Below are 24,503 nucleotides of genomic sequence, written 5' to 3'. Positions count from 1 at the left end.
ACCCATTAATTTTTCTTTAGAATCAGACAGAATTGAAGCCTGAAAAAAAACCATGTTTTTGTATTTATTTTAGCAGTTTTTCTAATATCGGTGCCTTTTGTACTGCGGTCATTTGGCTAATTCAAAGTCTGCACCAAAATTTCTCCGTCCTGACACTGGACTTAAAAGTGTTGAACATTATTTGATATATGGAGAACATTTGGTCAGTAAGAAGGCTCACTTCACTAGTGTAGTACACATATATGTACATGTTGCATGTTCAGTAATATAAACACTTTTCCATGAAAATCTCACCAGCATATACACACTACACTTGGAAACTAGTGTGTATCAGAAAAGTATATTACTGCTAATATGAAAATTATTCTTGCTGTTTTTGTGGGAGTTTAAGATCGTGCTAATAAGTGTAACCTTCTTCAGAGTGCTTAGATAAAAATACACTGATTTTATTACACCAGAGTGTTCCAGATGAAAACTTTGGTGGTGTGTTTGGCCAGCAGTAAATATAATGCATTTTATATTAACATATAAAGATGGATACAAATGAAAATATTCTGTTAACACAACATCACAAATAGTGTGACTGTCCATGCCATTTCAACCTTGCCTGATGCACTATAAAAGATGCCTCAGTGTGACGAGGGAGACCTTTTAATCCCTCAATAAAAGAAACTCCTTCAGTAATGACAAGGATTTGAAAAATGTGACCTTGACATTGACCCTACAATCTCTTAGCAAGATATTGCTATGTAGTTAATTACTGTAAACCAACTTTCTTCCGTGGCTAATATATTTTTGGGATTTCAGTAATATAACATGTTTGTTATGAAGGGATTATATTAAAACATTACCAGTAAGTGTGTTTGTTAGATATATTGCCTATTTGTTCTGCCTCTGAAGTTGAGGCTTCGTCCTGATGAAACTAGGGAAACTAGGCGACAATATATCAAACGAACCCACTAGCTGCTAGCGCTCGCGTACGTTGTGATAAATCGCTAACTTGTATATATGTTAATTGTTTAATCACCATAGATACCGGTACCCATACTAACAGTGCAATGCTTCACTTACCTGTGGTAATACCCACTGAATTTCACTTGACCTTGGCTCCACCCCTTTGAAGTTTGGTGGGATTTACTTTCACACAAGTTGCCATTTTAAAATGAAGCCCATGGTCATCACATTATCCCAGTAGGGAATGAAGACGCAACAGAACTGACAAAAAAATTTTCTAAAAAAAAATTGTAACCTTTGACCCCATAGCTACATCACTGAAACTCTTTAATTAATCCAAGATTTCTTGGTCTTTTATCAGTGAGTGATACTGGATGAAAATTCCTTGAGAAATGAAGCTACTGAGTGTTGAGAACTTTAGGTGTTACACACAGAATAATCCTTATATCCTGCCTGACTTTCAGTTAGGAAGAAAAGACAACCATCTCCTGACAGTAAGACAGATAAAGACACTTCGGTACAAATTCCTAAATTATTATTTAAAACAAGAGGCCCAAGGAGCCTTAACGGTCACCTGAGGAATATATGTCAATATTCTGGGAATTTTAAAATGTTGCAAAAATGTAACAACACGTGTGCAGGACCATGTGTAAAACATCTGTACCAAGTTTGAACATGACCCACCCAATGATTCTTGAGAGAAAGTCCAAAATGTCTTAGCCAAACAGAGGCCAGGGTGGCCATCTTGGATTTTGAATTGCCCCAAAAAAGTTAAAACACTTGCCAGGACCTTGTGTAGAACATTCCTATCAATTTTACTCTTTTTCCCCCCTTGGGGCCACACCCTTTTTCTTTGCAAACTTGAAGCGGCTTCCCATGGGGATGCTTTGTGCCAAGTTTGGTCAAAATCCATCCACTGGTTCTTGAGAAGTAGTCATTTAATGAAGGTTTTTACATATGCCTCCTTTTACACCCCTTACAGGCCCCAAAGGGGACATTATCACCTTTTTCAACATAATTTCATATGTCCTTCACTAAGGGATGCTGTCTACCAAATTTGGTTGAAATCAGTCAAAGTTTAATTTTTGACCCTTTTGAGCGCCCACTAGTGGGGCAGTTTTTGACCCGATTATTTTTTCATTCGCAAACTTTGTAGACCTTGCCATAAGGATCCTAAATATCAAATATGAACTTAATCTGACTGTTGGTTTACCTAATTTTACCCCCTTTTCCCCCCTCTTGGGGCCATGCCCTTTTTCTTCGCAAACTTGAAGCGGCTTCCCATGGCTTTGTGCCAAGTTTGGTCAAAATCCATTCAGTGGTTCTTGAGAGGAAGTCGAATACATGAAAAGTTAATGAAGCACGGCGCACGACGACAGACAAATCATGATGGCAATAGGTCACCATGAGCCTTCGGCTCAGGCAACCTAAGAAACAACATTTGTCTTTAAGTTATTCAATACTTTATTTAATCCATCAATTGTTATCACAGTCAACAAAGTTTGCGTGATATATATTCACATACATATTATGATAATGGTAACGTAACTTCTGTCTTGTAATTTTGTCATCAATCTGAAGAATACAAATGACACAGAAGACAGAGCATCAACATCTGGATGGTTTCATGATTGAAATAAAAGATTCAGCTAGCTAGGCTAGCCATCATCAGAATCAGCCTAGCCAGCTGAAATGTATAAACCAATGATAAAACGATGAAATCCAGATGTTGATGCTCATAACTTCTGTCATGTGTATTTACCTTCCTAGATGGGGTTGTATTGAATACTGTTGGGTGTCCATCTTCGAATTCTTACGATCCGATCTACAACTAAAACAGGACTCTGGCTCTCTCCCGCTCCATCGGGAGTTTTTTAAAAAAAATTTTATTTATCTAAAGAATAAGTAGATATGTAAAAACACTACTGACTGTAACTGAGAAACTATAACGTAACATTGTGTATATAAATGCTTGCAGTATTATACTAAAGTTTAATCCTTATTTTAAAATTCTGGGTTGTCAATTGTTTGCATGTGTACAGGACTATGTTGTATATACTAGGATCGGGCCTCCAATAAATAGATAAATGTTTACCATATAACAGATATATAAATAAATAAAACGTTTTATGTATGGATGGATTACATTACAATACTAGTGAACTTTTAACGAAATAAAAAAAAAATCAAACGTCTTTCGCATGGACGGATTACATTTCAAAATTCGTGAATTTTTAAAGAAAAATCAAAAAAGAAAAAAACAGAAAAAGTCTAGCGTTTGGCCAGACTACATTTCAATATCAGTGAATTTTTAAAGGAAAAACACCAAAAAATCTCATGACAGAAATGCCAAAAAATACATATGATTGCACACGGCACCAATATTTTAATTGTCCCCGTTTTGTAGAATAGCATAAAAACATTCCTTTTTATCCCTTTGTTTTAAAATCGAATGAAAAACCTAAACATGGCATTACATACACACGTTAAAAGGAAACATCTGTAGCAAAGATTTCTTGAAGGATTTTTCTTGTAGTACATAGTCACATGTGTAATGTTCAGAATTTTTTATTTATTTTGTTTTTGGGGGGTGGGGAGGTGGGGGCGAGTGGGTGGGATCAATAAAAACATGTACATCTCTTTGCTGTCTGAATATTATGTGACATTTAGGAAATCAAGTAAAATTGTAACAATAAATTGTTCAGATTTGCATAAATAAAATGTCTGTCATTTTTTATCCAAAATATTATCTCACTTCCTGGTAAGGTACAATCAATTTTAGATAAATACATCAGTATTCAACATCGACATTTGTATTACAGTCATTCATTCATTTTAAGGACTTGTAGTAACAATCTGATATTTCTTAATTAAACCATCTCTATATGAACAGGACATTTTTGATAATTGAACCTTTTGACAAACAATTTTAAACATTTGATAATTATTGGCACAGGACAAAGACATTTTGACACAGTTCATTAACCAATATCGCAGTCAAGCTGACTAACAAATTAATTCAACATAATAAAAAAAAAATTCAAAATGACATTAATTAATTTAAAACATCTTCATTACTGAATAAATTCTCCAAATATCATAAAAATTAAAAACAACTCTGTCTATGAAGGAAAGGAATGTAAATTACTAGCCATGTGGTTTCCTATCCTAAGAAACTGTAAAGTTTTGATAAGAATTTATTTTTTAAAACTTGTAGGTACAGTTTGGCATTACCTTGAGGCACATCATCATAAAAATCGCCTATTGGAACAAGAGAAGGTAGTTTTACATCTGATAATAATTGATCCAAACAAGAGGATGAGTAGTTTAAATTTCAATACTTACAAAATATTCACAGTGAATCTTTAGAATAATTAATTCTCAAGAGTTTACCAACTAACGAAGACTTAGAATGCTGGGATGGAAAACTGTGACAACTTTCTGGGATATAAATATATTACATGATTTTCTGAAACTCTGGGTCACTAGCTGTAGGTGCCTCAAGGTAGGATAATGGTGGAATACATGTTGTTATCTAGCGTGAGTGATCCACACATAATTACGTATCTCTTGTGTCCAGATATGAGTTAAGAAAAATTTGGCCAGGAGCAGCTGGTAGACAAAAAATATTTTTCAAAGCAAATTTCTCATGTTTTACATGTATAATACTCAATAAATTCTTCACATGTGGCGTCTCATCATGATATATTGATTCCTTTTAAATGATTCAGGTAGACATACAATACAGGGAATGAGAACTGACTCCAGGAGACTGGATATACAATGAATTAATTTTTTCTGGTAAAAATCTACATTTTTTACCACTATTCTACCCTGTAAAATGAACTCTGTGAAGGAACATTTTGATGTGAACTATAAAGTTATAAATCTATTACCAGGACCAGAACTGGTGTGACAATAAATATTGATGATTTATAAATATGGTGTAATACCTATTGATGTAATCGATATTTATAGATTAAGAAATTAAAAAAAAAGGAAACAACACAGAATTAAAGCACAAAATTCAAAGAACACACAAAAGATCTAAATTAATAATCTGTTAGATATGTTGGTAAAATAACGCTGACAACATATAGAAGGCCGGAGGGTCCAGAAATGATATTATATATTGATTAAAAATCCAGGAATGGTATATTTGTATCAATATTTCAAATATCATCTGAACCTTGTGGTTTTGCAGACCAGTTTGAAAAGCCTGAAACCACACACACACACACACACACACACACACACACACACACACACACACACACACACACACACACACACACACACACACACACACACACACACACACACACACACACACACACACACACACACACACACACACACACACACACACACATATATATTAAGAAAATCAAACACCTGACAGTGCAAATAAATATTCATATATCAAGTGTATGATTTTCTATATATACCATACAAAACGTTTTTATCTTTTTTAATTACATATATATAACAGTACTTAAGAACAGATTAATACAAAAGTTCATAAATCACTTAACTTCCACTGCAATAAGTTTCAGTGAGATTCTACTCTTGTTAAATACAAGGATTCTCGAATATTTTACCATTAATGTTCACAAATATCTATAATGAAATCCTAACCAGTTATTAAATTTCACTGCTGACGTCCTTTATGGAAAGTGAAAAATAAAGACCAGTGATATCTATTGCTTTCAATGTTATCTTCTCTGAATGTTTTACATTGTGTAGGAAATCCACCAAGAATATCAAGACACCAGTGTTTTCATTTTCAAATCTACATATATTACAAAAAGTATATATGACATCAGACAGGCTTCAGTTTTTTTCAAAAAGAAAATCTACAAATTGATATGCTTATTTGAAAATGGAAACCCATTTGGTGTCCAATATTCCTGGTTTATTTCATTGTGAAACAAAATGTGGACATTACATCATCAATCACCTGAGTAAAAATGTGTGCAATTAAACTCCAACAGAACTGTCACTGAGGTGAAGACTAAATTCAATATGTAATCCTTGTCATAAATATACAGCTCTCTGTTTTATACAATCTTACAGACTGTCAGAACTAAAGTAGTCATTTATCTACATTTTAAAATGTCACCACATTTTCCATCAGGATACGCGGAAAAAATGGGACATTCTATATATATATATATATATAGCATTTAAAATTTTCCAAATTTAATGAGACAGTTTAGAAAAAAAATGAGCCATTCGTCCCAGAACTAATGGACAGATTAATCACCACACAAGCAATACCAATAATGTTTATTATACTGAACCATTATATGTAATGCATCACAAACAAGATCTGTTATAACTGTAGTGTACTGTATCAATTCTACAAAAACCCTTGGGAGCCAACACATTCCAGTTAACTGAAGAGATAGAGGATGGGTTTATCATATTCTCGGTCCCCACCAGCTGTCAAACTTATCACCATGTACTGACAGAGTGAAACAAAGGGCAGTAACTCTGGGAGATCAGAATAGCTTACTACAGAACAATGAAAATGTTTTCGTTGTTGATACTGCTAATTTCAGTTTTACAAAGAATGGCTACCCTTAGTTTTAAAAACAATTACAAACAGATGAAAATCTTGCTCTCAGCTTCCAGGCTTTTTCATTGGTGTTTGTGTGTGAGGGGCTGTTATTGATGTATAAATACTTTTTATAACAATCCCTTCTATCATGGAGAATAATATTGATGTCCAAAGCACCGTCTACTGAGGCGTGGCAGATTATAATATAAACTGAGCACCATCTCCGGAAATTCCACATATTACAGATATGTATCATCAAGTTGATCACTGAAAATATTTCCGTTTCATCAGCTGAAAGAAAAAAAAAAAAAATTTCAAAAAAATAACAAGAATACAAATTTCTGCATAACTTATCTCTGACTGCCATTTCTATGAAAAAGATAGATAAAAAATCATGTTAAAATTATGCTGATAAAATTATGAAGAAGCAGTTGGCTTCTCTGAAAGAATGCAATGACATAAAAATTTATTTTCTTTAAAGAAGGTGTACAATAATCAGTTACTGCAGAGAAATGGGTCTTTACACAATAATTTCCACGAACTTTATTGCAAACTAAAACCTACAGTTATTTCAGTAGGTTACACTATTGCTTGGGACAATCTCTCACCTGAGAGGTATCCTTGTTGATGGTACTGGTATGATGGGCGTAGCTGGTGAAGACTGATTGCCATCAACCCCTCGTTCATATTCATCAACATCTGCAAGATCCTCATCAAGGGAGGCGTGCATTTGTTGTAACAGCACATCTAAAGCCTGTAACAGGAGGGAAACACATATAATGGAACAGCAATCAAACTACATTTATTGCTATCAATTCGACTGAGATTCAAATCTAAAGTACATATAAAAGACACTGTAAACAGAATCTGTGTCCAACTTGGCTAGATCTAGACAATATGGTCAATATCATTTGTATCAGAACATGATTTGTAGTGGGCTCCTTATAATCCAGAACATATTTAATGGGAAATTATATATCTTTAAAAAACTAGAAAATGCCCTAATAATATAAATTCTCTTTTACAAACAAGAACGTGATAAGGTGAAGGAGGCATTGTTATGAAACTAAAGATTAAATATGATGAGACATTCTCTACACATACGATTTGTAACTAGACAGCGCAGACATGGTATCACTATATGCCCAACTGCAATGTTAAAGTCTTAGAATTTTTATTATGGTATTATAACGAGTTGAATAATAAATTGTCTTATACTCGATAATCTTACACAAAGACCTATTCACATCAAAATGTAACCAGGAGACAACATCTGAAAGCCCTTACCACATCAGAAACAGCTTTTTCGTGTAATTTTTTCATTGGTTTGGATGCCAGCGTCTTTTGTCTCTCGTCCCTGACAAAGTAATACTGTTCCAGAAGTCTATTAAGGATGAAATCTACAACAAAAATACATACCAGGTCTTACTTATTCATTCATAGTGAATTCAATACGACAAAACATTTGAAGGCCATTCAAGATTTCTGACCAACATTTTGTTTTGCTGTGCAGTTCATAGGTCCATGGACATTCAGGGTCATTTTGAGGTGGGGTATCCTTGTACTAGGTGGTGGTTCATAGGTCCATGGACATTCAGGGTCATTTTGAGGTGGGGTATCCTTGTACTAGGTGGTGGTTTATAGGTCCATGGACATTCAGGGTCATTTTGAGGTGGGGTATCATTGTACTAGGTGGTGGTCTATAGGTCCATGGATAGCCCAGGTCATTTTGAGGTGGGGTATCCTTGTACTAGGTGGTGGTTTATAGGTTCATGGACATAAAGGTCATTTTCAGGTGGGGTATCCTTGTACTAGGTCGTGGTTTAAAGGTCCATGGACATAATGGGTCATTTTGAGTTGGGGTATCCTTGTAGGTGGTGGTTTATAGGTCCATGGATAGCCCAGGTCATTTTGAGGTGGGGTATCCTTGTACTAGGTGGTGGTTTATAGGTCCATGGATAGCCCAGGTCATTTTGAGGTGGGGTATCCTTGTACTAGGTGGTGGTTTATAGGTCCATGGATAGCCCAGGTCATTTTGAGGTGGGGTATCCTTGTACTAGGTGGTGGTCTATAGGTCCATGGATAGCCCAGGTCATTTTGAGGTGGGGTATCCTTGTACTAGGTGGTGGTTTATAGGTCCATGGATAGCCCAGGTCATTTTGAGGTGGGGTATCCTTGTACTAGGTGGTGGTTCATATGTCCATGGACATACAGGGTCATTTTGAGGTGGGGTATCCTTGTACTAGGTGGTGGTTCATATGTCCATGGACATACAGGGTCATTTTGAGGTGGGGTATCCTTGTACTAGGTGGTGGTTCATATGTCCATGGACATACAGGGACATTTTGAGGTGGGGTATCCTTGTACTAGGTGGTGGTCTATAGGTCCATGGACATACAGGGACATTTTGAGGTGGGGTATCCTTGTACTAGGTGGTGGTCTATATGTCCATGGACATTCAGGGTCATTTTGAGGTGGGGTATCCTTGTACTAGGTGGTGGTTCATATGTCCATGGACATACAGGGACATTTTGAGGTGGGGTATCCTTGTACTAGGTGGTGGTTCATATGTCCATGGACATACAGGGACATTTTGAGGTGGGGTATCCTTGTACTAGGTGGTGGTTCATATGTCCATGGACATACAGGGTCATTTTGAGGTGGGGTATCCTTGTACTAGGTGGTGGTTCATATGTCCATGGACATATAGGGTCATTTTGAGGTGGGGTATCCTTGTACTAGGTGGTGGTTCATATGTCCATGGACATACAGGGTCATTTTGAGGTGGGATATCCTTGTACTAGGTGGTGGTTCATATGTCCATGGACATACAGGGTCATTTTGAGGTGGGGTATCCTTGTACTAGGTGGTGGTTCATAGGTCCATGGACATACAGGGTCATTTTGAGGTGGGTATCCTTGTACTAGGTGGTGGTTCATATGTCCATGGACATACAGGGACATTTTGAGGTGGGGTATCCTTGTACTAGGTGGTGGTTCATATGTCCATGGTCATACAGGGTCATTTTGAGGTGGGGTATCCTTGTACTAGGTGGTGGTTCATATGTCCATGGACATACAGGGACATTTTGAGGTGGGGTATCCTTGTACTAGGTGGTGGTTCATATGTCCATGGACATACAGGGTCATTTTGAGGTGGGGTATCCTTGTACTATATTTTGTTTTGTTGTTTGGTTTATAGTTCTAGTACAGATTTTAATAATTTATCGATTACAGAAAATAAATTATAAACTTGTGATTCAAGATAATCCAAGAAATCAACAATATCTCCCCCTGGAAAATTAGAAAGAAAATAAGGGAGACAATTCATGAGAGTATTTGACCGATTTAAAATAAAATTCATGAAAATTATTTCCCTTTTCTTTGCAGGGAATTTAATCTCCTTGCAACAAACAACGTCATTTGAGGTTGGGTATCATGAGCAACACCTAGAATGGAGACAAAGCAAAGAAAGAGAGATCACCAGGAAGGAAAGGAAAAGATCCGACATGATGGAGGCAGAATGTACATCTGGTTTGGTTCCTTCATTGTCCCATTTGTAGAAGACAAAGAATAAAACCGAGGATTCCCAAGGAGGCAGTTTTTTTATTGCATCTTATGATCATGTAGTGAAATATAGCAGACCAATTTTTCGCCTCCCAGATGCCTGCACAAGATATTGAATACTGCCTCGAACCTGCAGTTATTGTCCTACAGTCAGTAGCCTCTAAAGACATACAGTGAGTTTCAGCAGGGACATATAATTCTAAATATCAGGAAAATTTCTTCTATGTATATGTCCCAGATTGTATTTACATCCATGATTTTGCTGTAGTGGTCATTTTCTATGATGTAAGTGTCCTTGAGCATATTTACCATCCATAATTTTGTTGTAGTGGTCAATGATGTAAGTGTCCTTGAACATACTTACCATCCATAATTTTGTTGTAGTGGTCATTTTCGCCCCAAACTTTGCCCTGTTTAGCCACCAGTAATAAAAGTTGTTCACCAATAAACAGATCCATTAATTTATCACCAGCTTTCTTGGACACCTGAAACAAACATTACACATTATAACACACTTCAATATCAATAACATGTTTGTGTTTCTGACTTTCAAATAGTAAAATTCAAATTTTTTTCATGTGAGTTTTTAATTTCAAATATTTCTGAAGATATAAAAGATAATTTAAAATTTCAAAGCATATTAGGCATGGCCAAGCAGTTGGAATTGTGCGTCAAATATTGTCAAACTTGTGTTGGATATAACCAATGTTTACTTCTTTCAGTTCCTTCCTCATCAGTTTGGAATCAAAGCGGTGTAGAATGTCATGTGCAATCTCTGCCGACTCCTCTTCTACTTCTACTTCAATGATCTCATCTTCCAAGTAGCCTTCTATGACAACCTCCTGTATAATAGCTGTGATCTACAAGGCAAATCAAATTGTCTTTTTATTTTTACTAAAATTAAGAAATCTTTGATTTTTTTGAAAATTTAAAATTTGATCAAATTTTTCTATTTATATTGAAAGTCAAAATTTGATCAATTTTTTTTATCTATACTGAAAGTCAAAATTTGATCAATTTTTTTTATCTATACTGAAAGTCAAAAATTTGTTTAAGTTTTTGGCTTATACTGAAATTAAAAAAATTGTTTAATCTTTCACTTATAATGAATGTCAAAATATATACTTATATATATATATGTATTTACAGCATGTTAATTCTCTCTTATCTGTAAATAGAATTATTTTCAATTTCTCTCATCAACACAGAAAGTAAAAATTTCAGACTGTCCAGCTATTGGAAATCTGTTACCATGGATATAATAAGTTTTATCATAGGTTCTTACAATTACATGCATTTAGCCGTCTTTCATTAATATATGCAAATAAAATTCCTGGAAGGTATAAACTGGACACAAAAGATCTTACACCAATGTCCTTTCATATTCAGAATGATAAAGCATTTGAATTTACTGAGCCTCCAACGAGGTAAACAGAAACATAACAAGTTTCATAAACCTCATTATATCAAAAACAGAAACAAATGCCAGATTCTGTTTATCACAACTTAGATAATCTTTTAAACATTGATGAAAACAGAATTTCACAAGACTAATACAAAATCTATATTGGTGATATCCTAACTGACAATATCTTTTTCTCTAGTGATGTCGCAAATCATATGATAAATTTGAAGCTATGACATATTTGTACCGATAACAAACAAGTTACATCGTTAAGTATAACTATGAGTATACCAAGAAATCAATTATTTTCGTTTGGGATTTATTTTCGATGAAATCACAAGCACTCTCCATCAAGTTATCAAGCTATATTTATCCATTAAATCAAGTGGTCCCGGAAATAGTTTGATACTATGAAAATCGAGCCTCACAGAGATATAGGATTTCACAGTAATTACCAGTTCATCCTTAATGTTGTCAACATAATTATCAAAAAGGTCGTCATACACGCTGTTAGCTATCCGGTCATTTATGATGGCTGACAACCAATCCTCTCCACTCTTACTGCCCATGTGACTGAAATTAAGGGCAAACATTTAGCTCATGATATATAAATGAATTTCAATTTTGTACTAGATTTTTCAAAATTTTATTGTATTTAAATTCAACATCATCATCATAATTTTAAAACAAGTCTACAACTCCTGAATTCAAATCGTAAATGTTATCCTATAATTATGTTGTTTACTTGTTTGCCTCTAAAATCTGGATCTTTTTAGACTTGAATTAACAGTCATATAAAGCTTCTACTACTTACTCATTCACCATATCATTGACGGCCTCCCTCACCACAGCCTCGATTTCATCCTGTACAGCCTCACTTCCAATCTCTTCAGCCAGATTGCTAGACACACTATGAAGTGGATGACTGGGAGTCTGTGAGACACAATGCTTTATATTTGCATTAAACATCTCAATTATTCCGCGAGTGGTTAAAAATAAAAAGACAAGTAATATGTGCAGTAAAAGTATAAATTTATTTTGAAGTTGATACGTATCTTTGTCCAAAATTTTAGACTTCTGAGTAAAGTCAGAAGCATGCTAATGTGAACCAAACAAAATTTGTACCTGGCTTGACTTTTGATTATCAATAGTGACCTTGACATTTAGACAAACTTGCTACATAAACAATGAACATTATACCTGTATCTATTGTTTTACATTTTGTAACTTTTAACATCTAATTACAGTTTTGAATTAATTACAAAATAATTCTTTAATGGTATTTCTATATAAAAAAGTCATTCAAGCCCACCAATATCTTATCTCTAAAAGATGATTCACATACCAGGTATATATGTACCAGGTAAGTACATTCCTTTATCGAGAAAGATTGTTTACAGGAAGTGCAACAAGTTATTCTGATATATATTATAGGTATAGTCTACATAATTATTCCAAGCACAAAAATTCTATGAATGTGTTTTCCTTTTTTTTTTAAATTTACCACAAATTGGTGACATGCAGTACATGAAGGTGTACATAAGGCAGCAGAACTTAGTATATACAGCTGTGTGATAAGTTCATTGTAGTAAGGGTGACCTAATCTATGATTTTCTAGGAAATATTCCTATCTAAGACAGCTAGCATATGATTAGTGAGCACGCACTGCTAAAGCAGATAAGCTTAAAACTACTGAAATCAAACGCTATCAAAACTTATCCCAGTTTTAAGGATTAACATGTGTTTCCATCTGATATGTTATTGATGAAAAGTGACCTAGACATTTCGATTTCAGCAAGACTTTGACAAGCTAAAATGAAAAATTTCCAAAGTATTTTATAATTTACACATTCGATGGAATCAGGTTTAATATCCTTTTATCAGATTTTCAATTATTCAGGAAAATATTTTTGAAAACGGTCATTTCAAAGTTAACAGGTTGTTTCAGTACTATATCTAGAACCTCCATTGTTTTTTTGTCACAATATCCACTTGTGGATGAGTGACATCATTACATTATCCAAACCTGACCTAACAGGTTTTTAATTACATACATATGTATATTATGTGTTATACACAAAAATATCACGTAGTTTATCCATTAAATAAGATGTCAGTGATTATACTTTAAGATATTTGCCTACCAGTCTACCACGAGATGTTCTTTTATAAATCATGGTTAGGGAATCAATCCGAGTAAGCTGATCAGGACCTGATGGATCCCGGAGAGGGCGAAACTGGTTGATGGTTCAAAATGAATCAACTTACTGTGAAGCTGTTGTAACTGATTCCCTAACTTGATTTCCTCTATTGCACAATCACTGTGCATACTTTCTGGTATCCAGCGGAGGAGTAAACAAATCCTCTATTCTACCTACAAATCTGATCGGCATTGGTTCTATCACCAAATCCTTTATAAATTAAACTGATATATAGGGTCCGTATGTCAGTGAAAAGTGAATCTGTGTCATGTGAGGGAGACATACTGTATATATGCTTAATATGGAGCAATCAAATTTTAGTGCATTATCAACTTTGAACAAATAACCAAAATGAAAATAATGAATTCATGCATAAGCAATGCTTTACAAATATTGCACTATTATTTGATATGAGAATTTATGGAGTACAAAAAGAAATATCGACTAAGGCTGGTTTCCCGTATTAAACCGGTAATAGAACAGTCATTGTTTATTATATTTTATTTGAATTTTTAACCGTCAATCTCATATTTATGAAGCTTCTCCTCGGACATCTTGCCAGCCGTCTGCCTCCATGTTTACAATCAAAAATGACGGGCACTGAAGAAATACTATTTTTGATTGGTTAAAAATATGTGATGTAAAAAGAATATCTCTTTTATTGAAAATAGAACAAAGCGGTGCAATATGAGAAATTATGCAGTTTACATTGAAATATCAATAAAATTCACAGAATATGTAACCGTGTCTCAACTAACGAAAATGCAGTGTAAAAACAAAAATGTAATAATTACTTATATTATTAATGACATACAGAAACTACCATTAGTACAGCTATATTTCAGTGCAATCTCTGTAGGACAAAAACCAATAAGGCTACTCCTTATATATGTAAGCTGGCAGTATACAGTTTGTACAGTGTAACTTTTTTTTTTTTTAAATCCTTCGAAAATTTCATAGCTTACCAAAATCTCAATGATACAAGATGCAATTTTCAATGGCTGTTTTACAGCTGATTATAGTTCTCTTGTACATGGTCTGCTTTCAACGTACATTTATATTAATTAATTTTCATTATATTGCATATGTATGGATTTTACAGCCTATGCAAAATTTCGACCAGAATTGGTCAATATTGATATCTTAAGTAGCCAATATGCACCTTCATATTCGGAATGCCTCGCAGGTTATCATAATTACATAGGTACAATTAAAGAGAGCAAATTAACAATTAATAACACTATAATATTTATATATATGTATATATATATATGTATATATATACATTTATGTATATTTTTTTCACAATTTTTTTTTGTCACCATTAAAAAAAAGGGTGAAAAGTCAAGAACTTCTAAAAATAATAAACTTTAATGTTATATTACATTCAATGCTTAATATGGAGGCTGTCACTGTTTTCTACAACAGAAATGAATTTTCAGAAGCACAACACTACAGTGTCAGACCACATGCATTAGGAATGAAACGGGGAAAAAACCACAAATATCTCTGAAAAGCAAAGTGTCCCTGAAATTTGATCAAAGATTCTATAACTGATAATGAAAAGATAAAGCTATTAGATTGTTTAGGATCAGCATTCAGCAATTCTTTATAAAGGTATATAATGAATTTATCTACATGTAAGTATCCATCAATCAAGCAACATGCACAGTGCCATGGCTATACAATGTATTAATGAGATAAGACAGAATATATCAGGTTTAAACGGTGGTTTGGTATTAATTTAGAATGAGGATAATTAATTTAGAATGAGGATAGTTAGTAATTTAAAGATCTGTCAGTCAGCAATTACCTAGTTACTGTAAAATTGTCATGTTTTGTGGAGTTTTTATTTTTGTTAAATTTGTATTTACTCTTCATACACAAATTTATATGTAAATAAAATGATAAAAAAAATAAACATGTACTGATTTTGCAAGTAGTAGAATTCATAAGGTTGAAATTTTTAGATTTTGTAAAACCACAAAATTTAAACCAAACAAAAATACATAATTCACCATCTAGTATAGGACAAGTATTCATTAAAAAGTCATTTACTTTTAAATGAGATTCATTTGAATTGATTTCCTGTGTACTCTAAATCCACGAATTCATTTTTCCACAAACTGTTAAATTAGTATAAGTAGATTTTTTTATCCTCAAAATCAAGTGTTAATGACATAGTAAATTTTTGAAAAACCGCAAAAATTCAGCACCACAAAAACATATGATTTTACATTATATCTTTGATATGAAAGGTGTATTCAAGATAACTGGTATAAGTATGTATAGGGTGTATAGATATAATTGACAAGCGTTAGTAAAAGACAAGTCAGAAATGATTATGAAAGAACTGTGTTATATAAGCTTGCTCAAATCACAACAATAGTCTTCTTCAAATTTTTCAAAATCAAATTATAAGCTTTAGTTTTAATGTTTTTTTTCATTTCATTTGTAAATTCAAAGCATTTATTTTATCATCAAATCATATACATTTATGTATCTATGGCCGATGCAGTTGTTATAAAAAGGTTATCTTATTTTCGGATTTTTGTGAGACAGGAGCTAGCTAATTTAGAGTTTAGACAGTTCACCAGGAAAGATTAAACACATGTTTAAGCTATAAGCCATTCCAAGATTACTGAGTGAGTTGGTTTAATTTGGGTACAAACCAATTTAGAAAAGTCAGTAAAAGTCTCAATTAGAAGGTCAGGAATAATGTCCTCCAGGAGGTCGTTAGTCAACCAATCAACCGTGTCCTCCGCAAACAATGGGTGGTCAGTGAAGTAAAAATAATTCAACGAATCCTGAAAACAGTAAAATGATTGACTGATGAAATTTTCACACCAAATATGTAATGCCACATTCCATTGGCTATGAGACCACATCAAGAGATGCAAAACCAAATCCCATTGGCTGAAAAGCACATCAATAGATGTAAAACCACAGTCCATTGGCTGAAGACCATTTCAACGTCATTATACAATGTCATGTATTACTTTTAACACCCTAGGCTAGTTTAATTCCCAAATTAGACACAAAAAGTTTAATTCCTTAAATATCTGCATGCTACTAAAACAAATGTAACACCACATTCCATTGGCTACAGACCACTCAAATGTAAGATCACATTCCATTGGCTACAGACAACTCAAATGTAACACCACATTCCATTGGCTACAGATCACTCCAATAGACTCTACTATAGAAAAGGGACCACATCTGATATCAGAACAATTCAAGAATATAGTAATCATGTGCAGCTGATGAAAAGTGTCAGAAATTCCATTGAATACCAAAGTAATGAATATAACACTGAATTTAGTTCCATTGTTTTACAATGTATTTGTCAGTCTATTTTTTCTAAAGACCGGTACCGCTGTCATCCTTTCCCAGACTACCTCCCGGACTCCTCCAAAAAAATTCAACCCCCACGTTACCCTCAGTCAACAAGACTGACTATGAATGCAAATTTACAGAGATGTCTCACAAATGATGTTCAATAAAGCTTGAAATCACACTGATTACATGTAAGTTTACTTGTATCTTCACAGCTGATTATTTACATATAAGTGTTTCAGTACTATAAAAGGTGACTGTACAATTCCATTCTTCAAACACTATTCTGCAGAAATAGCCACATTTTAGCACTCACCCTACAAATACAAAATCTACCAGCCCAGAAAAGATGTTGAAAAATGGTATTAACTCTGTAGGGGAAGTCAACAGGATATACAGTGGCTGTATACATAGAAAGACCATCAAGTAGTGTACAGTTTGATCTTTTTCAAAATCCACCTTGAAGATTTGATCAAGAATTATTTATATAATTATATTAAAAGAGCTATCTCATTGTTTTGTGTTTGTTAATAAGGACAATAATTGCAGGAAATGATGAAGTAAGATTTGTATCAGGGAAAACAATTTCCATAACCAATAAGGAAGGTCATTTATAAGAGAATTCCAGGTTTCACTTCCTGAAAATATTCAGATCTAAATAAACTAAAATAGTAAAGAATGTCAAAAAGGAAAAAAACTGAAATAAAATCTTAAGACATCCTTAAGTTTCTTTAGTATCCATAGCAACCATGATCTAGGTATCCATAGCAACCATGATCTAGGTATCCATAGCAACCATGATCTAGGTATCCATAGCAACCATGATCTAGGTATCCATACCAACCATGATCTAGGTATCCATAACAACCATGATCTCGGTATCCATAACAACCATGATCTCGGTATCCATAGCAACCATGATCTAGGTATCCATACCAACCATGATCTAGGTATCCATACCAACCATGACCTAGGTATCCATAATGACCATGATCTAGGTATCCATAACAACCAGTATCAATACTGACAGTGAACTAAGACTGCTTCAGGACCAAATTAGCATTGTTAACCACACACAGGGTTAAGTACTAACAAAAAGATTCAAACACTTATTCGAGCTGAAGTAAAAAAAACTTCAAGATTCCATAATTTTAAATAAAGCTAGCTCAGCATTTAGCAGCTATATTAAATAAAGAAGGTTTTGAATGAGACATAGCATAACACTTTAAAGCCAAATAGCATATCTGTTAAAATATTACATAAAACATTTCTTCAATAAGGTAAATACTCTCCATTTATGGAGGATGTTGGACACAGCAGTCATCCTAGCAAAGGGAGATAACCAACTTTTAAATAGGTGGCACTTTGTCAAAGTATCTTTTTTAGAAACCATAATTCTATCAGCCTGTAAACAGCAATATTGTCTGTTCTTTCGTAAATAGACCTTTCTTATGTACATTGTACACGTAATTTGCTTTATTCTAAAATCAAATGTTGAACAAATCTGCATGTTGCCAGAAATTTGATGGCCGACGGTCAGCCATTTGACTGGTTTCAGACATAAAATCTTATCAATCCTCCAAGGCTCTATTTACCTGTATAACAGAGATCCTGAGCCAGCATGGTTCTCAAACAGTTCTTAAACTAACAACAAGTGATAAAATTACATGAAACCATGTAAGGTCTTTCTAACACTCGAAGGGTGCTGAGTATTTCGCAACATTATTTTTAAAAGGTGAGGAAAAACTTCTATGAATAGAGAAATTAAAAAAAGATACAGAAATTGAACTTAAAGGTTCCAATGAAATAAATTTGCAAACTTTTTTAAAAATATGTTTTGTAGATATCACCCATGAGCACAACATTGATGTTCTAGTAATCTATATTGTTAAAATTTTTCAGTATCTCATGGGAGTATACATTTTCAATCTAAATTTTAAGTCAACCATTAGGCTTATCAAATGAATGGAAAGTTTCACACCTCAAGCCACATATCTAATTTTAATGATTAAACACTACAACAAGATTTTTTTAAAATCTGAAGCTGTTTCAGGAAAATTAACTCAAGAACTTTAATTACTTATATTTCAACACTTTGTGTGTTTTTTTTTTTAACTTTTTGCAATGTTACTTTTTCAAAAAAAAAAAAAAAAAAAAAATATTCTTACAAAATATTTGATTGACTAGATGTTGATTCCATTAAAGCAAATTTCTTTTCAAAGACATTTCTATTTAGGTAGTATTCCAGCTTTTTGCAGCTAAAAGAAGATAGTTCTCAATGTAATGAAGAATTCTAGCTAGAACATAATTACACAAGATCTCAATCGAACTGGTTTTATTTTCTCACAATAATTTGTACAAAAGCTGCAAATAAAATGAAAAATAAACCCCTACATCATCTAACATCTAAAACGTCAGGATTTTACTGTTCATACTTACAATATCTCCTCTGTATCTTTGTTCTACTAAAGACTCGCCAGCCGGGGGAGTAAATGGACTGTCGCGTGGGTGTATATACTGTCAAATGAAATATAGACAAATGGTTTCCCTGAATGATTTGAACTCACCATCAGTTGACTGATGTAGATTCACTTTTGATTTTTTTAATTAATCACTTGTAGCATGCTGCTATTTGTCTAGAGGGATCTGCTGTATATACACTGGAAAGAACTTTTTATAAAATTTTAGGGAGATTTCAGAACTTAATATTTCAAGACTTTTGATGAGTCTCATTAATATCCAATATATGCCACCATGGAGTGGCATGAGTTTTCAAAATTCCCCATAAAAAGAACATTTCAGGACATATGTATCAGATTTTCATTATCACTGATGTTTGACAACATGCAATGTTCCAAAATACAATTTGCTCTGTATATTTTATGAGGCTGTTGTTCAACCTATTTTCTTTGACATTACCATAGAGAAGTATTCCTTATACTCTGCTTCCCAATTTTTCTCTTGATGAAGCAACAGACATTCCTTCCAAACTCAGATATGCAAAACTACCAACCCGAGAAAATTGTCAGATAATGTATAAGAAATGGCTGGCCACTACTGACCAGTTTTTTTCAATCAGGTCTAATTCTGCAACTGTACAGATAAGAACTAAAATAAATTGATGCTGAAATTTCAGACTATTTGAATTTAAAAGAAAAACATTATATTACATAACAAAATGTTAAACTGAGACAAACCTTATAGCGTTTCAGGACATCATCCTTGACTGATGGTTCTCGCCGTGTAGAGAAGGGGTCATGTCCTGGTATTGAGTGGTGAAGAGGAGGTTCATTTCTATATGATTTACTGTGTTCTGGTGATCTTTGTCGGCGTTTGTCTTTACTGCGTCTGTTTTTTCCACGGTACTGCGGGGGAGGGGGATAATACATAGGGAAAGGGGGTCCAAACACCACAGGCTGGGGGCCCCCTCCAGGGGGTACATAGGTTGGGTATCCATATGGAAGAGGTTGGGGCATATAATATTGTGGCTGTTGGTGGTAGTTGTCATCTTCATCATCACTTTCCTCTCCCCAACTGTCATAGTCTACGGCCGGGCTAAACAAAATAAAAAAAGCAGACATCAATTTTTCCCTGTAATTCCTTCAAATTGACATAAAACAAATTCAAAATAAAAAATTAACAAATAATTAAGGATGATAAATTAGAGACTTGTGCCAATGCATTTATAATTCTTTATATTAAAACAAAAATCCTAGTAGAAACATTTTATCTGAAGTTGAAACGGAATATTTTTTTTTTTTAGTTTATTTTTGCCCTGTTATATTCATACTTTATGTAAAATTTGTCTCGAGTCACATTCCAAAATCTAATGAAAAAGAGAAGTTTTATATAACAAATTTAATAAAGAGTAGGAAGAAAATAGGACAAAATTTTAGTTCTCGTTGTGAATTTATTGTAACAAATCCGTTTACAATATCAATTTAGAACAAGGTGTCAAAGTTTAAATGAGAATAACAAACCTTTTGTTTTTCTCACGATGGTGCACAGGGGGAATAATTCCATATTTACTACCTCTAACACGGTCATCTCTGTAACCTTGAGGTGTCCGATCATGACGGTCAAGTCTAAAAACATACCCAACATCAAATCAGTTAACTGATCAGTATGTACAATACTTAGCCTTCACCTTTTATACAGTCAAGGGTTATTCGTGAAAGAAAAAAAAATTCAAATAAAAATAAAAATAATTTTCAACTTTAATATGGAAAAGTTAAATTCATGAGTAGTCACCCATATAGTGTAGAAGATTTAACTGAAAGCTGTAATATTATACTATACATATTCATTAATGTTTGCAGGTGACACCTTCAATGTACTGCTTATAGATCAGTTATAATCATCTGATACAATTCTGTTTGAAAAGAAACAAAATCAATTGATCAAAATTATGAAATCAAGTCTCGACAGGTTACGGTAAAATTTGGCCATTTTGTTTTCTATTATGATGTGTTTGATGACACAACATCAATCATGAAGCCATTACATTGTCTTTTCAAAAAGAAATCTGATGAGTCATAAGTTCAAGATGGTCTTTAAAGTTTTTATATCTATATTATATATAATAATATATATACAAATTACCTTAAGTGCAGGAAAAGAAACAAAATGATTTTTGGGAATGTTAAAAAGTCCAGGTCTATATCTAACTGAGCACTAAAACTGGTTTCTACAAACCTTGGCAGGTACGCTGGTGAGGTAGGCTTCCTGTATTTGCCATAAGGAGAGTGATCTCTTTGATATACGGGGGACTCTCGCAGGCGTTTAGGAGAGTCTCTGTCACTTAATCGTGAACGTATCCTATTTAAACTGGAATGACATGAAGGAAATTTAATATTTGAAATAACATGTGTCCTGAAATGGAATACATGTATACTGGAGTCTTGAGCTTATGTCTCTTCATAAAAATACAAATTTTTTTCCCCAAAGAGTGTAAAATTTAGAGTTTGCGTTGGTAACAGTCAGTATCAACAATTTTCTTTACGTCATTGAATGAAGTAGATTCTCAGATATGTAGTGTTTAATTAAAGTCTCCTATGTCTAGTGGCAGTTTTTGGGACACAGATATTTGAGTCCTGAACTCATGATTTTCTAGTAGGACTCATGTTTTGAGGACCCAGTATATGTCTTAGCAATGGAACTCATCAAAATTTTGGAGATAGCCTTCTGGATTCGCTTGAAAAATTCCAACTAAAATTCCTGTAGTGTTCTAAGGGAAGTCTCATGCATCTAGTGGTCTATGGAAAGTCTCATGTGTCTAGTGATTTAAGGAAAGCCTCATGTGTCTAGTGGTGTGAGAAAAGTCTCATGTGTCTAGTGGTGTGAGGAAAGTCTCATGTGTCTAGTGATTTAAGGAAAGCCTCATGTGTCTAGTGGTGTGAGAAAAGTCTCATGTGTCTAGTGGTGTGAGGAAAGTCTCATGTGTCTAGTGGTGTGAGGAAAGTCTCATGTGTCTAGTGGTGTGAGAAAAGTCTCATGTGTCTAGTGGTCTAAATGAAGTCTCATGTGTCTAGTGGTCTAAGGAAAGTCTCATGTGTCTAGTGGTGTGAGGAAAGTCTCAGGTGTCAAGGAAAGTTTGTGTCATGTGTCTTGTGTCTAGTGGTGTGAGGAAAGGTGTCTAGTGGTGTGAGTCTCATATGTCTAGTGATGTAAGGAAAGTCTCATGTGTCTAGTGGTGTGAGGAAAGTCTCATGTGTCTAGTGATGTAAGGAAAGTCTCATGTGTCTAGTGGTATAAGGGAAGTCTCATGTGTCTAGTGGTCTAAGGAAAGTCTCATGTGTCTAGTAGTGTGAGGAAAGTCTCATGTGTCTAGTGGTCTAAGGAAAGTTTCATGTGTCTAGTGGTCTAAGGAAAGCCTCATGTGTCTAGTGGTGTGAGGAAAGTCTCATGTGTCTAGTGGTGTGAGGAAAGTCTCATGTGTGACTAGTGGTCTAAGGAAAGTCTCATGTGTCTAGTTGTCTAAGGGAAGTCTCATGTATCTAGTGGTGTGAGGAAAGCCTCATGTGTCTAGTGGTCTAAGGAAAGTCTCATGTGTCTGGTGGTGTGAGGAAAGTCTCATGTGTCTAGTGGTGTGAGGAAAGTCTCATGTGTCTAGTGGTGTGAGGAAAGTCTCATGTGTCTAGTAGTCTAAGGAAAGTCTCATTAGAAACAAATTGTATCTCTTTATAGCAAGTGGTCAAATAAACGTCTCGCCTGACTTAAGGTCTAAGAAATATCTCTTATGTTACAATACATGATGTACGCAGGCTTGCTAATCAATATAAAGTTTAACAATTCATGAAAAAAATTTGCTAATATTACTTCTGGCTCTATTCCGTGAATTTATTTCGATTAAATTAATATTGTTCATCAAATAAAATTTCTGTCTGACTGTAGTAGCATTTATAACATGCTGGAGCAAGCTGTTCCACAAATTTACAATTTCGATGGCTAAAGAAATGTTTTCTAATGTCTAATCGTAAATGCTTTTCATACAGTTTTTGCGAATGCCCTATATAGTTGTTATGTGATATATTCTGGTGAGTCCAGAGTGCCATTTCCAATTTTTTTTAACGAGTTCAATTAAAATGTGAGTGAAATCAGGAGTCCAGGACTCAAATATTAGTCCCAAAATCACTAATGTGTAGTGGTTGAATGGGTTATCAAAATTATATCTTGCGTTTTTGAAACTAAGCATCTGGAAGTTATAAAATGGTTTATATTTTTTCATAGTAAAAAATCCTATTCATGTCCACAAGCACATGAGCCTGTGGCGTTATAAGGCTACCTTCTCAGTACTGACGAAGAGTCATATGTAGACCTAAAATTTCCGTCTCTAAAATGATTATTTAATTTCATTACTCTTATTGATTATGCCGTTGTTGATATTTACATTTTTATTGACTTTGCCCTGTAAACATCAATCAAAGCACAATAAATATGAACATGGATATCAAATTATCATTATTACGACAGAAATTTTAGGTCAAAGCTACAGGTAACTCGGGACACAAAACAATGCAAGTAAATTATATAGAGAAAATCCAACGGGAAAAAATCAGGGTGAAATGGGAATTTTAAAGCTTGTATATTAACCCCAGAACACGAACTCCTGTGAAAAGACTTACAGCCCAGATTTCCTTAAGATCGGCCACCTCAGTCAGTGACCGTTAACGATGATCAAACAACAAGTTGCGATCGTAACTTAAATTTCTCAACTGTTTTTTACCTGTCCTTTTGATCTGACCAATATGCCTTTCTGTCAGTTGCAGAAAGTGACATCCTTCTTTTACTACGTATCACACAACTTTTTCATCATTTTCCATTTTAAAAACACCTGGAAATAGTTGTTTACACCTGTTGATTGGTTTCAGTCGCCATTTTAAACTTTGGCGACACCTGGCGGACAAATAATTACTAGCATGTGCAAGGAGAGATAACTGCAGGAGAATTGTGATCCTAAGCTTGACACCCGACAT

At 34.1% G+C, this 24,503-nt stretch overlaps 1 protein-coding gene across 1 annotated transcript; it reads right to left on the bottom strand.

The window, feature by feature from the left end:
* Nucleotides 1-6,676: 6,676 nt before the first annotated feature.
* Nucleotides 6,677-24,306, bottom strand: LOC132559286 (uncharacterized). The gene is made up of 13 exons (XM_060223900.1): nucleotides 24,254-24,306; nucleotides 21,724-21,855; nucleotides 21,009-21,113; nucleotides 20,226-20,583; nucleotides 19,468-19,545; nucleotides 16,362-16,496; nucleotides 12,303-12,421; nucleotides 11,944-12,061; nucleotides 10,797-10,943; nucleotides 10,448-10,568; nucleotides 7,805-7,917; nucleotides 7,126-7,271; nucleotides 6,677-6,808 (listed from the first exon to the last, which is right to left on the bottom strand). Exons 1-13 carry the CDS (start codon nucleotides 24,304-24,306, stop codon nucleotides 6,805-6,807), a joined length of 1,629 nt encoding a protein of 542 aa, XP_060079883.1. The 3' UTR covers nucleotides 6,677-6,804.
* Nucleotides 24,307-24,503: the final 197 nt, after the last annotated feature.

This window comes from Ylistrum balloti, unplaced genomic scaffold (assembly GCF_031769215.1).
Source record: "Ylistrum balloti isolate Yb309-2 unplaced genomic scaffold, AGI_CSIRO_Ybal_v1 Utg370882, whole genome shotgun sequence".
Classification (NCBI taxonomy): domain Eukaryota; kingdom Metazoa; phylum Mollusca; class Bivalvia; order Pectinida; family Pectinidae; genus Ylistrum; species Ylistrum balloti.
This window is presented reverse-complemented; position numbering and strand designations above follow the sequence as displayed.